This window comes from Haliotis cracherodii, unplaced genomic scaffold (genome assembly GCF_022045235.1).
Source record: "Haliotis cracherodii isolate W230 unplaced genomic scaffold, xgHalCrac1.p SCAF_5, whole genome shotgun sequence".
In the NCBI taxonomy this organism is placed as follows: Eukaryota; Metazoa; Mollusca; class Gastropoda; order Lepetellida; family Haliotidae; genus Haliotis; species Haliotis cracherodii.
This window is the reverse complement of record NW_027266308.1, coordinates 69837779-69853898: the sequence shown is the minus strand read 5'-3', so window position 1 is coordinate 69853898 and position 16120 is coordinate 69837779. Positions and strand designations below refer to the sequence as shown.

At 46.7% G+C, this 16120-nt stretch overlaps 1 protein-coding gene across 10 annotated transcripts in view; it reads left to right on the top strand.

Annotated features, from left to right (window-relative positions):
- LOC139442832 (muscle-specific protein 300 kDa-like) overlaps positions 1-16120 on the top strand; it is a 265153-nt gene that overhangs the window by 160135 nt on the left and 88898 nt on the right. For all 10 annotated transcript variants that reach the window (XM_071223727.1, XM_071223730.1, XM_071223728.1 and 7 more), the window contains 9 exons: positions 7294-7620; positions 7734-7854; positions 9698-9903; positions 10540-10863; positions 12478-12783; positions 13295-13621; positions 14173-14322; positions 14717-14890; positions 15196-15408. In XM_071223727.1, the coding sequence (XP_071079828.1) occupies positions 7294-7620; positions 7734-7854; positions 9698-9903; positions 10540-10863; positions 12478-12783; positions 13295-13621; positions 14173-14322; positions 14717-14890; positions 15196-15408 (2148 nt within the window). The remainder of the gene's footprint in view (positions 1-7293; positions 7621-7733; positions 7855-9697; positions 9904-10539; positions 10864-12477; positions 12784-13294; positions 13622-14172; positions 14323-14716; positions 14891-15195; positions 15409-16120) is intronic.

Here is a 16120-nt window from a genome sequence, read left to right as displayed (position 1 = left end):
CTGTTGGATGGATGTTGCATTCTGTCACTGGACAGTTGATCATGTCTGTTGGATGGATGTTGCATTCTGTCACTGGACAGTTGATCATGTCTGTTGGATGGTGGGTGCCACGGGTAACTGTGCTGCATTCTGTCACTGGACAGTTGATCATGTCTGTTGGATGGATGTTGCATTCTGTCACTGGACAGTTGATCATGTCTGTTGGATGGTGGGTGCCACGGGTAACTGTTCTGCATTCTGTCACTGGACAGCTGATCATGTCTGTTGGATGGTGGGTGCCACGGGTAACTGTGCTGAATTCTGTCACTGGACAGTTGATCATGTCTGTTGGATGGAGGGTGCCACGGGTAACTGTGCTGCATTCTGTCACTGGACAGTTGATCATGTCAGTTGGATGGATGTTGCATTCTGTCACTGGACAGTTGATCATGTCTGTTGGATGGATGTTGCATTCTGTCACTGGACAGTTGATCATGTCTGTTGGATGGTGGGTGCCACGGGTAACTGTGCTGCATTCTGTCACTGGACAGTTGATCATGTCTGTTGGATGGATGTTGCATTCTGTCACTGGACAGTTGATCATGTCTGTTGGATGGTGGGTGCCACGGGTAACTGTACTGCATTCTGTCACTGGACAGCTGATCATGTCTGTTGGATGGATGTTGCATTCTGTCACTGGACAGTTGATCATGTCTGTTGGATGGAGGGTGCCACGGGTAACTGTGCTGCATTCTGTCACTGGACAGTTGATCATGTCTGTTGGATGGTGGGTACCACGGGTAACTGTACTGCATTCTGTCACTGGACAGCTGATCATGTCTGTTGGATGGATGTTGCATTCTGTCACTGGACAGTTGATCATGTCTGTTGGATGGTGGGTACCACGGGTAACCGTGCTGCATTCTGTCACTGGACAGTTGATCATGTCTGTTGGATGGAGGGTGCCACGGGTAACTGTGCTGCATTCTGTCACTGGACAGTTGATCATGTCTGTTGGATTGATGTTGCATTCTGTCACTGGACAGTTGATCATGTCTGTTGGATGGAGGGTACCACGGGTAACCGTGCTGCATTCTGTCACTGGACAGTTGATCATGTCTGTTGGATGGATGTTGCATTCTGTCACTGGACAGTTGATCATGTCTGTTGGATGGATGTTGCATTCTGTCACTGGACAGCTGATCATGTCTGTTGAATGGATGTTGCATTCTGTCTCTGGACAGTTGATCATGTCCGTTGGATGGAGGGTGCCACGGGTAACTGTGCTGCATCCTGTCACTGGACAGCTGATCATGTCTGTTGGATGGATGTTGCATTCTGTCACTGGACAGTTGATCATGTCTGTTGGATGGATGTTGCATTCTGTCACTGGACAGTTGATCATGTCTGTTGGATGGATGTTGCATTCTGTCACTGGACAGTTGATCATGTCTGTTGGATGGATGTTGCATTCTGTCACTGGACAGTTGATCATGTCTGTTGGATGGATGTTGCATTCTGTCACTGGACAGCTGATCATGTCTGTTGGATGGATGCTGCATTCTGTCACTGGACAGTTGATCATGTCTGTTGGATGGTGGGTGCCACGGGTAACTGTGCTGCATTCTGTCACTGGACAGTTGATCATGTCTGTTGGATGGTGGGTGCCACGGGTAACTGTGCTGCATTCTGTCACTGGACAGTTGATCATGTCTGTTGGATGGAGGGTGCCACGGGTAACTGTGCTGCATTCTGTCACTAGACAGTTGATCATGTCTGTTGGATGGATGTTGCATTCTGTCACTGGACAGTTGATCATGTCTGTTGGATGGAGGGTGCCACGGGTAACTGTACTGCATTCTGTCACTGGACAGTTGATCATGTCTGTTGGATGGATGTTGCATTCTGTCACTGGACAGTTGATCTTGTCAGTTGGATGGATGTTGCATTCTGTCACTGGACAGTTGATCATGTCTGTTGGATGGATGTTGCATTCTGTCACTGGACAGTTGATCATGTCAGTTGGATGGTGGGTGCCACGGGTAACTGTGCTGCATTCTGTCACTGGACAGTTGATCATGTCTGTTGGATGGTGGGTGCCACGGGTAACTGTGCTGCATTCTGTCACTGGACAGCTGATCATGTCTGTTGGATGGATGTTGCATTCTGTCACTGGACAGTTGATCATGTCTGTTGGATGGATGTTGCATTCTGTCACTGGACAGCTGATCATGTCTGTTGGATGGATGTTGCATTCTGTCACTGGACAGCTGATCATGTCTGTTGGATGGATGTTACATTCTGTCACTGGACAGTTGATCATGTCTGTTGGATGGAGGGTACCACGGGTAACCGTGCTGCATTCTGTCACTGGACAGTTGATCATGTCTGCTGGATGGAGGGTGCCACGGGTAACTGTGCTGCATTCTGTCACTGGACAGTTGATCATGTCTGTTGGATTGATGTTGCATTCTGTCACTGGACAGTTGATCATGTCTGTTGGATGGAGGGTACCACGGGTAACCGTGCTGCATTCTGTCACTGGACAGTTGATCATGTCTGTTGGATGGATGTTGCATTCTGTCACTGGACCGTTGATCATGTCTGTTGGATGGATGTTGCATTCTGTCACTGGACAGCTGATCATGTCTGTTGAATGGATGTTGCATTCTGTCTCTGGACAGTTGATCATGTCCGTTGGATGGAGGGTGCCACGGGTAACTGTGCTGCATTCTGTCACTGGACAGTTGATCATGTCTGTTGGATTGATGTTGCATTCTGTCACTGGACAGTTGATCATGTCTGTTGGATGGAGGGTACCACGGGTAACCGTGCTGCATTCTGTCACTGGACAGTTGATCATGTCTGTTGGATGGATGTTGCATTCTGTCACTAGACAGTTGATCATGTCTGTTGGATGGATGTTGCATTCTGTCACTGGACAGTTGATCATGTCTGTTGGATGGATGCTGCATTCTGTCACTGGACAGCTGATCATGTCTGTTGGATGGATGTTGCATTCTTTCACTGGACAGTTGATCATGTCTGTTGGATGGATGTTGCATTCTGTCACTGGACAGCTGATCATGTCTGTTGGATGGATGTTGCATTCTGTCACTGGACAGCTGATCATGTCTGTTGGATGGATGTTGCATTCTGTCACTGGACAGCTGATCATGTCTGTTGGATGGATGTTGCATTCTGTCACTGGACAGTTGATCATGTCTGTTGGATGGTGGGTGCCACGGGTAACTGTGCTGCATTCTGTCACTGGACAGTTGATCATGTCTGTTGGATGGTGGGTGCCACGGGTAACTGTGCTGCATTCTGTCACTGGACAGTTGATCATGTCTGTTGGATGGAGGGTGCCACGGGTAACTGTACTGCATTCTGTCACTGGACAGTTAATCATGTCTGTTGGATGGATGTTGCATTCTGTCACTGGACAGTTGATCATGTCTGTTGGATGGAGGGTGCCACGGGTAACTGTACTGCATTCTGTCACTGGACAGTTGATCATGTCAGTTGGATGGATGTTGCATTCTGTCACTGGACAGTTGATCTTGTCAGTTGGATGGATGTTGCATTCTGTCACTGGACAGTTGATCATGTCTGTTGGATGGATGTTGCATTCTGTCACTGGAAAGTTGATCATGTCAGTTGGATGGTGGGTGCCACGGGTAACTGTGCTGCATTCTGTCACTGGACAGTTGATCATGTCTGTTGGATGGATGTTGCATTCTGTCACTGGACAGTTGATCATGTCTGTTGGATGGTGGGTGCCACGGGTAACTGTGCTGCATTCTGTCACTGGACAGTTGATCATGTCTGTTGGATGGTGGGTGCCACGGGTAACTGTGCTGAATTCTGTCACTGGACAGTTGATCATGTCTGTTGGATGGATGTTGCATTCTGTCACTGGACAGTTGATCATGTCTGTTGGATGGATGTTGCATTCTGTCACTGGACAGTTGATCATGTCTGTTGGATGGATGTTGCATTCTGTCACTGGACAGCTGATCATGTCTGTTGGATGGATGTTGCATTCTGTCACTGGACAGTTGATCATGTCTGTTGGATGGAGGGTACCACGGGTAACCGTGCTGCATTCTGTCACTGGACAGTTGATCATGTCTGTTGGATGGAGGGTGCCACGGGTAACTGTGCTGCATTCTGTCACTGGACAGTTGATCATGTCTGTTGGATTGATGTTGCATTCTGTCACTGGACAGTTGATCATGTCTGTTGGATGGATGTTGCATTCTGTCACTGGACAGTTGATCATGTCTGTTGGATGGATGTTGCATTCTGTCACTGGACAGCTGATCATGTCTGTTGAATGGATGTTGCATTCTGTCTCTGGACAGTTGATCATGTCCGTTGGATGGTGGGTGCCACGGGTAACTGTGCTGCATTCTGTCACTGGACAGCTGATCATGTCTGTTGGATGGATGTTGCATTCTGTCACTGGACAGCTGATCATGTCTGTTGGATGGATGTTGCATTCTGTCACTGGACAGTTGATCATGTCCGTTGGATGGTGGGTGCCACGGGTAACTGTGCTGCATTCTGTCACTGGACAGCTGATCATGCCTGTTGGATGGATGTTGCATTCTGTCACTGGACAGCTGATCATGTCTGTTGGATGGATGTTGCATTCTGTCACTGGACAGTTGATCATGTCTGTTGGATGGATGCTGCATTCTGTCACTGGACAGCTGATCATGTCTGTTGGATGGATGTTGCATTCTGTCACTGGACAGTTGATCATGTCTGTTGGATGGTGGGTGCCACGGGTAACTGTGCTGCATTCTGTCACTGGACAGTTGATCATGTCTGTTGGATGGTGGGTGCCACGGGTAACTGTGCTGCATTCTGTCACTGGACAGTTGATCATGTCTGTTGGATGGTGGGTACCACGGGTAACCGTGCTGCATTCTGTCACTGGACAGTTGATCATGTCTGTTGGATGGATGTTGCATTCTGTCACTGGACAGTTGATCATGTCTGTTGGATGGAGGGTGCCACGGGTAACTGTACTGCATTCTGTCACTGGACAGTTAATCATGTCTGTTGGATGGATGTTGCATTCTGTCACTGGACAGTTGATCATGTCTGTTGGATGGAGGGTGCCACGGGTAACTGTACTGCATTCTGTCACTGGACAGTTGATCATGTCAGTTGGATGGATGTTGCATTCTGTCACTGGAAAGTTGATCTTGTCAGTTGGATGGATGTTGCATTGTGTCACTGGACCGTTGATCATGTCTGTTGGATGGATGTTGCATTCTGTCACTGGACAGTTGATCATGTCTGTTGGATGGAGGGTGCCACGGGTAACTGTGCTGCATTCTGTCACTGGACAGTTGATCATGTCTGTTGGATGGTGGGTGCCACGGGTAACTGTGCTGCATTCTGTCACTGGACAGTTGATCATGTCTGTTGGATGGAGGGTGCCACGGTTAACTGTGCTGCATTCTGTCACTGGACAGTTGATCATGTCTGTTGGATGGAGCGTGCCACGGGTAACTGTGCTGCATTCTGTCACTGGACAGTTGATCATGTCTGTTGGATGGATGTTGCATTCTGTCACTGGACAGTTGATCATGTCTGTTGGATGGAGGGTGCCACGGGTAACCGTGCTGCATTCTGTCACTGGACAGTTGATCATGTCTGTTGGATGGATGTTGCATTCTGTCACTGGACAGTTGATCATGTCTGTTGTATGGAGGGTGCCACGGGTAACCGTGCTGCATTCTGTCACTGGACAGTTGATCATGTCTGTTGGATGGATGTTGCATTCTGTCACTGGACAGTTGATCATGTCTGTTGGATGGATGTTGCATTCTGTCACTGGACAGTTGATCATGTCTGTTGGATGGATGTTGCATTCTGTCACTGGACAGTTGATCATGTCTGTTGGATGGTGGGTGCCACGGGTAACTGTTCTGCATTCTGTCACTGGACAGTTGATCATGTCTGTTGGATGGAGGGTGCCACGGGTAACTGTGCTGCATTCTGTCACTGGACAGTTGATCATGTCTGTTGGATGGATGTTGCATTCTGTCACTGGACAGTTGATCATGTCTGTTGGATGGATGTTGCATTCTGTCACTGGAAAGTTGATCATGTCTGTTGGATGGTGGGTGCCACGGGTAACTGTGCTGCATTCTGTCACTGGACAGTTGATCATGTCTGTTGGATGGATGTTGCATTCTGTCACTGGACAGTTGATCATGTCTGTTGGATGGATGTTGCATTCTGTCACTGGACAGTTGATCATGTCTGTTGGATGGTGGGTGCCACGGGTAACTGTGCTGCATTCTGTCACTGGACAGTTGATCATGTCTGTTGGATGGTGGGTGCCACGGGTAACTGTGTTGCATTCTGTCACTGGACAGTTGATCATGTCTGTTGGATGGATGTTGCATTCTGTCACTGGACAGTTGATCATGTCTGTTGGATGGTGGGTGCCACGGGTAACTGTACTGCATTCTGTCACTGGACAGTTGATCATGTCTGTTGGATGGATGTTGCATTCTGTCACTGGACAGTTGATCATGTCAGTTGGATGGTGGGTGCCACGGGTAACTGTACTGCATTCTGTCACTGGACAGCTGATCATGTCTGTTGGATGGATGTTGCATTCTGTCACTGGACAGTTGATCATGTCTGTTGTATGGTGGGTGCCACGGGTAACTGTACTGCATTCTGTCACTGGACAGTTGATCATGTCTTTTGGATGGTGGGTGCCACGGGTAACTGTACTGCATTCTGTCACTGGACAGTTGATCATGTCTGTTGGATGGAGGGTGCCACGGGTAACTGTACTGCATTCTGTCACTGGACAGTTGATCATGTCTGTTGGATGGATGTTGCATTCTGTCACTGGACAGTTGATCATGTCAGTTGGATGGTGGGTGCCACGGGTAACTGTGCTGCATTCTGTCACTGGACAGTTGATCATGTCTGTTGGCTGAACCACAATAACCTGCAGACACAAGTGGTTTTCTTCCAAGCTGACAAGTTGTGGTGTATCTGAAATACTACTGAAAGTACCACTCATGCTTGCTGTGAAAAGCAACTATCCTTTTCATAAGATTTGACTAATGGGATGGGGTGATCAGGCTCGCTGACTTGGTTGATGCCTTATATCGTTTCCCAATTGCGTGGATCGATGCTCAATCACTGGATTGTCTAGTCCAGACTGCCGTCACACAGCTGGGATATTACTAAGTGTGGCGTTAAACAACAAACAAACAAACCGATACTTATGTATCTTTGTGCTGTATTGCTGACTGTCTTGTGCTCCAGGAGCTGTGTGGTGAGTTGGATGCCCGACAGGAGACACTTAACACCATCCAGGGCAAGTCAGCCTCCCTGGTGGTGGATCTGCCCATCCCGGAGAGAGACTCAGTGGAGAAGCTGGTAGCAGTGGTACAAACGGAACATGACAAGACGTACACATTGATGTCGCAACAGATGGAGCTCATCCACGTCAAAATGGCAGAGAGAAAGGACTACCAGGTGATGGTGGACAAGCTTGTCTCCTGGCTGGAGGATCGGGAGCGCACCGCGGAGAGGAATGTCACCTTCAGACTCCTGGCCATGGATGTGGACAAGCAGGCCGACAAGTGCAAGGTGAGCAGGATTGATTGGCAGTAGGGGAAACTTAACAATCAAATTAAATCTGAAAAAATTGTAACTGTTTTGTGGTTTGACGTTCAGTGTTGGCCTTGATTGATGTGTTACAGAGTTTGTGCTCAGAAGTGCAGGGTCACATGAAGCACCTTGAGCCAGTCAAAGGTCAGGCTGAAACGTTGAAGGCTGAAAGTGGTGAAGACTTGGCAGCAACTATGGACAAGACTCTCAGTGGTATGCCTTAGAGATTCTAAGTGTTATTATAGAAACGGGCTCTGTCCGTCCGTCCATACATCAGTCTGTACTTCCGTCCGTACATCCGTCCGCACTTCCGTCCGTCCGTCACGTTTCGTTTCCGGAGCATAACTCATAAACCGTTCAATATTTTTTCATCAAACATTGCAGGTCTTTGCATATACTGAACTTGTGCCTTTTGCTATATAGAAATTTTAGAAATTTTTATTTTTTACATTTCCATGGCAACAAGATGGACTTAGGTTCTGTGAGGGTAGGGTTTGTTTCGGGAGCATAACTTATAAACCGTTCAATATTTTTTCATCAAAATTTGCAGGTCTGTCAGGTATATACTGAACTGGTGCCTTTTGCTATTTAGAAATTTTAGAAACTTTTATTTTTTACATTTCCATGGCAACAAGATGGACTTAGGTTCTGTGAGGGTAGGGTTTGTTTACGGAGCATAACTCATAAACCGTTCAATATTTTTTCATCAAACTTTGCAGGTCTGGTGCCTTTTGCTATTGAGAAATTTTAGAAACTTTTATTTTTCTGTTTCCATGGCAACAAGAAGGACTTAGGTTCTGTGAGGGTAGGGTTCGTTTCCGGAGCATAACTCATAAACCGTTCAATATTTTTTCATCAAACTTTGCAGGTCTGTCATGTACATGCTGAACTGGTGCCTTTTGCTATTTAGAAATTTTAGAAACCTTTATTTTTTTACGTTTCCATGGCAACAAGATGGACTTAGGTTCTGTGAGGGTAAGGTTCGTTTCTGGAGCATAACTCATAAACCGTTCAATATTTTTTCATCATACTTTGCAGGTCTGTCAGGTACATGCTGAACTGGTGCCTTTTGCTATTGAGAAATTTTAGAATTTTATATTTTTTATGTTTCCTTGGCAACAAGATGGACTTAGGTTCTGTGAACGTAGGGTTCTGTTATTTTTTACGTTTCCATGGCAACAAGATGGACTTAGGTTCCAAACTCATCTTTTTTTTTACAATTTCCATGACAAGTTCCAGCTTGGTTAAAAAAGGTTAGGGTTTGTTTAAATTCAATTATGTCATAAATTCTGCAACAGGGGCGGGGGATATAGCCACGTTAGTGGCAAACTCTTGTTCTATATAGATTCTAAGTGGTATGCCACCTAAGACCTTCACTGGTATGCTATGTATAACTCATAATAGTATGCTTTCAGAGAAGTGGGTCTGGACTTCCCCTTTTGAAAGGACAAATTCAACCCTCAGTGAATTTTCTGCAATAATGATGAACACATCACAAAGTTGTGAGCCTCCATTGTGGAGAGCCTGTGTCCACCCTTCATTCGTCTCTAAATGGCATGTGACCTGTGCAGATTTGGGGTAGAATTGGTCTTAAGCAACCCATTCTTGCCATAAAAGGCGACTATATGTTTGTCGTAAGAGGCGACTTATGAGATCGTGTGGTCAGGCTCACTGACATGGTTGATGCATGTCATCGTATTCCAATTGCATGTATCAAAGTTAATTATGTCATTCACTGGATTGTCTGGTCCAGACTCGATTATTTACAGACCGCCGTCATGTAGCTGGAATATTGCTGAATGCGGCGTTAAACAACAAACAAACAAACAAACAAACTGAAGAGCTGTGTAGGAGGGAGTGGTGGAAGGGAGAGGACTCTGGTACAATGACATTCCTCTTGTTGGGAAGACATCCCAAAATTCTGGTGGACCACCTGCCCTGCAGCCTACCAAGTTGGGTTAGTTACCTGAATGTTCTAGTAGTTGTCCTGTACAGCTGGCACAGCTAGTTCTCACACCCCTCACAACTGATGCTTGTGATGCTTGTTGCCTGGCAGCGCTGACAGGGAGGTACGAGGGTCTGGTCACACACCTGCAGCACCAGCAGGACATCCTCCACACAGTGGCGGCGGCGCGGAGACAGTTCGAGGGCGACTGTCAGCAGATCGAGCGGTGGTGCGAAGACGCTGAGCTGCAGTGTTCCACTGACGTTCCCCTGGATTGTGCTGTGGAAGTGCTGCAGGAACAGATGAACACCTTCCAGGTAGGCACCGCTTGTAGTCCCCGGTGTGGAGCTGCTCCAGCACCTGGACCCACTTGCACAAAGCGATCTTAGCACTAGGATTATTGTAAGCCTATGTTAAAGTATGGCAGTTACGATCATCTTAGCGCTGAAATCGCTTTGTGCAAGTGGGCCCAGGAGAGCTGATCATGTTAATACTGGAGCTAACTTGTCATGTCACTTAACAAAGCATTTTGATGAGTGAAGGTTATGGGAAGGTTACTTGAATAGTGAGATAGCAACATCAAAAGTTTCTCCAATTTATAGATATTAGTAGACTATTGTTCAAATGGTGTTAAACCAAACTCATTCCTTCACTTAACACTAGGGACGGTCGGGTAGCCTAGTGGTTAAAGCGTTCGCTCGTCACGCCGAAGACCTGGGTTCGATTCCCGACATGGGTACAACGTGTGAAGCCCATTTCTGGTGTCCCCCGCCGTGATATTGCTGGAATATTGCTAAAAGCGGCGTAAAACAATACTCACTCACTCACTCACTTAACACTAGCACATGTTACTGGTAATGAAAGATTTGAGTCACATATTGACGACCCATGAACGTTTCCTAGTATTAATCGTGTTTGAGAATCTGATGGGTAAAACACGTACTGATCCACAGGCCCTGCAGAAGTCCAGTGAAGGACAGGCCGACCTCCTGGCCATGACCCTACAGCGAGGTGAAGGCTTCTACACAACCCTGTATGAAACTGATCGACCAGTCCTGGACAAACAGCTCGCATCACTACGTCTACATTTTGACCCCATTGCAACCTCACTCTCAGAACGTGTGGTTGTCTTGGAGACAGCAGTACAGAGCCAGAAAGAGGCTGCTGCCAGCATCTCGCAGACGGAGGTGTGGCTGAAGACCATGCAGATGGAGATGCAGCAGGTGCCCCTTGGAGCATCAGTGGAAGACGCTGAAGATGCCATCACAAGGTTCCAGGCAAGGGATAATAGGGATATGAAAACTGAAATAATGTATTAAATATAGCTTTGATGAAAACTGTTTTCATAATATTTCTATCTTCCCGGGGCAAGGGCTTTAACTGACCAGTTTCCCTCTTTGCCCTAGGCTGGAATTTCAAGGCTCCATCGAATGCCAACAGTGACCATTACCAGTTATATCCCTTCTATGTCCCTCCTACTGACCAATCAGATTCCAACTCTCATATCACTTGCATTTGCTTCAAACAAACCGGTGGCAACCAGTCAAGATGATCTGATAGATAATCAAGATCTATATTGTAATGAAACGGGTCTTACCCCGCGAAGTACATCAAATCACTTGAGCACCTTGATTAAAAACATGAAAAGATTTGCAAAATATCTGTAGACACCCAGTTCGCGGTACACATTTTTTGCAAATCCTGCAGGCGACCAAAATCTGCATGGTGAAATTTATGTTATGAACTGCATGTCTAGTTTGTTGTGTGATTGGACTATGGATAGATTCATTAGTCCAGCCAAAATGTAACTTGGAGTTCCAGCCCAGGTCGATAAGGTGCAAACTGGACTTTTATAGTCAGTTAACTTCCTTGCCTCAGGAAGATGAATATTTCACATTCAACTATGTTGTTATATTATGTTCCATTCTATCAGCACGCCCTGCACCCATTCACCACCACAGCTTCATCTCTGTTACCTCCAACATAATATTCTCTTGCTCCATCTGTCTCTCCAGTTACCTCCAACACAATTTCTCTTTATCCATCTGTCTCCAGAAGTTACCTCCAACACAATATCTCTTGCTCCATCTGTCTCCCCAGTTACCTCCAACACAATATCTCTTGCTCCATCTGTCTCCACTACCTCCAACACAATATCTCTTGCTCCATCTGTCTCCACAGTTACCGCCAACACAATATCTCTTGCTCCATCTGTCTCCACAGTTACCTCCAACACAATTGCTCTTGCTCCATCTGTCTCCCCAGTTACCTCCAACACAATTTCTCTTGCTCCATCTGTCTCCCCAGTTACCTCCAACACAATTGCTCTTGCTCCATCTGTGTCTCCGGTTACCGCCAACACAATATCTCTTGCTCCATCTGTCTCCCCAGTTACCGCCAACACAATAACTCTTGCTCCATCTGTCTCCACAGTTACCTCCAACACAATATCTCTTGCTCCATCTGTCTCCCCAGTTACCACCAACACAATTGCTCTTGCTCCATCTGTGTCTTCAGTTACCGCCAACACAATTGCTCTTGCTCCATCTGTGTCTCCAGTTACCGCCAACACAATATCTCTTGCTCCATCTGTCTCCACAGTTACCTCCAACACAATTGCTCTTGATCCATCTGTCTCCACAGTTACCTCCAACACAATTTCTCTTGCTCCATCTGTCTCCCCAGTTACCACCAACACAATATCTCTTGATCCTGATTGTAATGTAATTAGATGGCTAATGTTCGCATCATGTCATTCCAATCAGAGTCAAAACAAGCTATGGCATCTCCAAGGTACTTAACACTGGCTAATGAAGTCTGTCACGATCTGTTTGTATATGCTCCTCTAGGACATGTAGTCTGTCACGATCTGTGTGTGTGTGTTCCTCTAGGACGTGGAGCAGAAGTTGGCGGAGTATCAGACATCTCTTTCAAAGTTGAACGAGACGGTTTCAGTCCTGAGGTCTGCCGGCCAGACCAGCCAGGCTGAGGCGGTTGTGAAACTGACCAGTCACTATGAGCAGCTGATTGACCAGGTCTGCCAGCACCAAAACCGAGGTCGCCAGACACTTCAGCTCCGACAGCAGTTCCTGGCCCACATCACCGACCTTGAGAACACTATTAGACAGTGCCAAGACAAGATGGCTGCCATGACAGAGCTGGGAGTGGATGTCACCACCAGGATTGACAGATACCGGGTGAGTACATGGTCACCTTCTGTGTGCACCGGTGACATGATTGTTCCTCAAACACCGAAGGGGCTTAGGAGTACATGTGGACAACTTTAGTCCATCATTGCTTGCCCTGGGGATGAGGTGTATTTTATGTGTCCCCCTCCATAACATGCAATAGTGAAAATATAAAAGAACTGGTTATCAGGCAATGGCTTTTGAAAATAAGGTCGGTGTTTTTTTGTTTTTTTAGGTTGTTCAAGCTGGTATGTAACCAAATTTTGTTTACAATAATTTTGGCGAAATCATATTGTTCTTAAGTATTGTAGCATTTCACTGAGGGGGTCGTGTGTTTGAGAAGTCGAATATTTAAAGATTTTTTTATATTTTGGGGGGAAAATGGAAATAAAAAGGAAACGTGGCCTGACTTTATGATAAAGCGGGCGGTGCCTGAGAACCAAGACTATTATTTTCTTTAGCCTTATACTTAGTTTTTTAAGGCTGAGCCATCAAATGAAGTATTCCTGTTGTGTTGCAGGAAATCAAGGACAAGCTGGTGAGTCTGGAGCCGGGTCTGTTTGTGGCCAGTGACCAGGCTCAGCAGATGGCTGTCGACATCTCGGCTGAAGACGATGCCAAAAACAAACAGAGAGTCCAAACTGTGCGCGACAAGGTGAAGGACGTTCTGACAGAGGTGGATTCCAGGATGCAACAGTGTGAGCGACTGCAACAGGAACGAGAAGACTTCGAGGACACGATTGGGTCGACCATTGCCTGGCTGGAGCAGAAGGAGGACATCCTGGCATCCCAGGGGACGCTGAACCTCGACTCCGACAAGGTCAACCCTGTCCTCAGGAAACACCAGGTAAGGAGACGATACTGTAATCTACAACAGGGAGAAGCTCCTGTATATGAGCCATGCTCACTCCTATACTCATTCAGCATGTCATACCGAAAACGTTTGCCCATAGTGTACATAGGTGAAGTTGCTGCTTTGATATGGCTGGAGTATTGCAAGTATCAGCACCCACCCACCCACCCACCTTCACTCACTCACTCACTCACTCACTCACTCACTCCACTCACTCACTCACTCACTCACTCACTCACTCACTCACACACTCACTCACTCTCACTCACTCACTCACTCACTCACTCACTCACTCACTCTCACTCACTCACTCCACTCACTCACTCACTCACTCACTCACTCACTCACTCACTCACTCACTCACTCACTCACTCACTCTCACTCACTCACTCACTCACTCACTCACTCACTCACTCACTCACTCACTCACTCACTCACTCACTCACTCACTCACTCACTCACTCACTCACTCACTCACTCACTCACTCACTCACTCACTCACTCTCACTCACTCACTCACTCACTCACTTGATTGTGTGTTGTAGGCGATGTCCAGTGAGGCTCTGGAGAAGCTGAGTGTGATCCGGGAGAAGGCAGAGATGGAGAAGCAGCACTACGACGAACTGCAGGAGGTCATCCCCGTTGCCCTCACCGAGAAGCTCGGCCAGATCCACAGCCTGGAAGACTCCATCAAGGTACACCCTCACACTGAGGCCCTCGTGATATGTCCCCTGTGGTGGACCTGCCCACCGGGGCGAGCTATAGGCTGCAGGATGTGGATGGTGGATCAGAAATTGCTGAATAAGACTTGCACAGCTTAAAGTACAACAATAGTGTAATGTAGAACCTTTTTAGTATAAATCATTGTGAAAATCAACATTGTGAAAAATTGTTTCTTTTAAAGTAAACTCTTGAAAACAGTGAAAAGAAAGAAATGTTTCTCCGAGCAAGTGACCCCTCTTCCAACAAGGTTTCAGTAATAGATTTGGTAAGGAAATTTAAGCATTCAAATTAAAAAATCCTCCGGAATAAGAAAGGCACAGGTGATACTGTTGCATGGTGGCTACTCCTGCATGTGTTCTGTCACAGGACGCCATCGACAAGAAGGAGCAGTACCTGGTGGATGCCAAGGCTGACCGTGTCCAGTACGAGAACTCCATGCGCCAGGTGAACGAGTGGCTGCACGGGGCGGAGGACATGTTGGATTCTGGCTATGATGGCCTGGACTACGACACGATCAACAACACTCTCTCTGAATACACGGTCAGTTAACATAACATGCTGTGAAGCTATGCAGTCTGTTCACACAAAACACTTAAATTAGTCAAAATTATTTGAAAACAAGACAGCTGTTCATTTTTCACTCTGTCACCACAATATTCTTTCAGACAATCATTTCTGTATGAGATTAACAAGACAATTGTAGAGTTAACTCAGCATTCCATCAGCAGCCATGTTTGAGATGTAATGGTAACGAACAACAGAAGTAAACAGGTTCCAAGAAAAGGGAGGGAGGAACATGAAAGTTGTATTACAAATGTGGCAGTAACGTGACCATGTCGGTGTAGGACTACTTCTCGGAGGCGAGCCTCTGCCAGGATGAGATGGAGCAAGTGATGGAGCTGTCAGACAAGCTGATACCCACACTGGACACCAACGACAAGACCACCCTCCAGCAGTCACTCGCCAGCACCAACAAGAAACTGGCGGCCGTCATCTCTACGGCACAGGGCAAACAGGAACAGCTAGAGTGTAAGGCCTCCGAATGGAAGGTGTTCCAGGTGAGTAGAACATTCAGTTAGGTCGCCAGCCTCAGCCAGTGGCGGTAGGGTAGCCTGGTGGTCTGTTTGCTGTATACCTTGTGTCTGTTTGCTGTATACCCTGTGTCTGTTTGTTGTATACCCTGTGTTTGTTTGTTGTATACCCTGTGTCTGTTTGTTGTATACCCTGTGTCTGTTTGCTGTATACCTTGTGTCTGTTTGTTGTATACCCTGTGTCTGTTTGCTGTATACCCTGTGTCTGTTTGCTGTATACCCTGTGTCTGTTTGCTGTATACCTTGTGTCTGTTTGCTGTATACCCTGTGTCTGTTTGCTGTATACCTTGTGTCTGTTTGCTGTATACCCTGTGTCTGTTTGCTGTATACCTTGTGTCTGTTTGCTGTATACCCTGTGTCTGTTTGCTGTATACCTTGTGTCTGTTTGCTGTATACCCTGTGTCTGTTTGCTGTATACCTTGTGTCTGTTTGCTGTATACCCTGTGTCTGTTTGCTGTATACTCTGTGTCTGTTTGCTGTATACCCTGTGTCTGTTTGCTGTATACCCTGTGTCTGTTTGTTGTATACCCTGTGTCTGTTTGCTGTATACCCTGTGTCTGTTTGCTGTATACCTTGTGTCTGTTTGCTGTATACCTTGTGTCTGTTTGTTGTATACCCTGTGTCTGTTTGCTGTATACCCTGTGTCTGTTTGTTGTATACCCTGTGTCTGTTTGCTGCA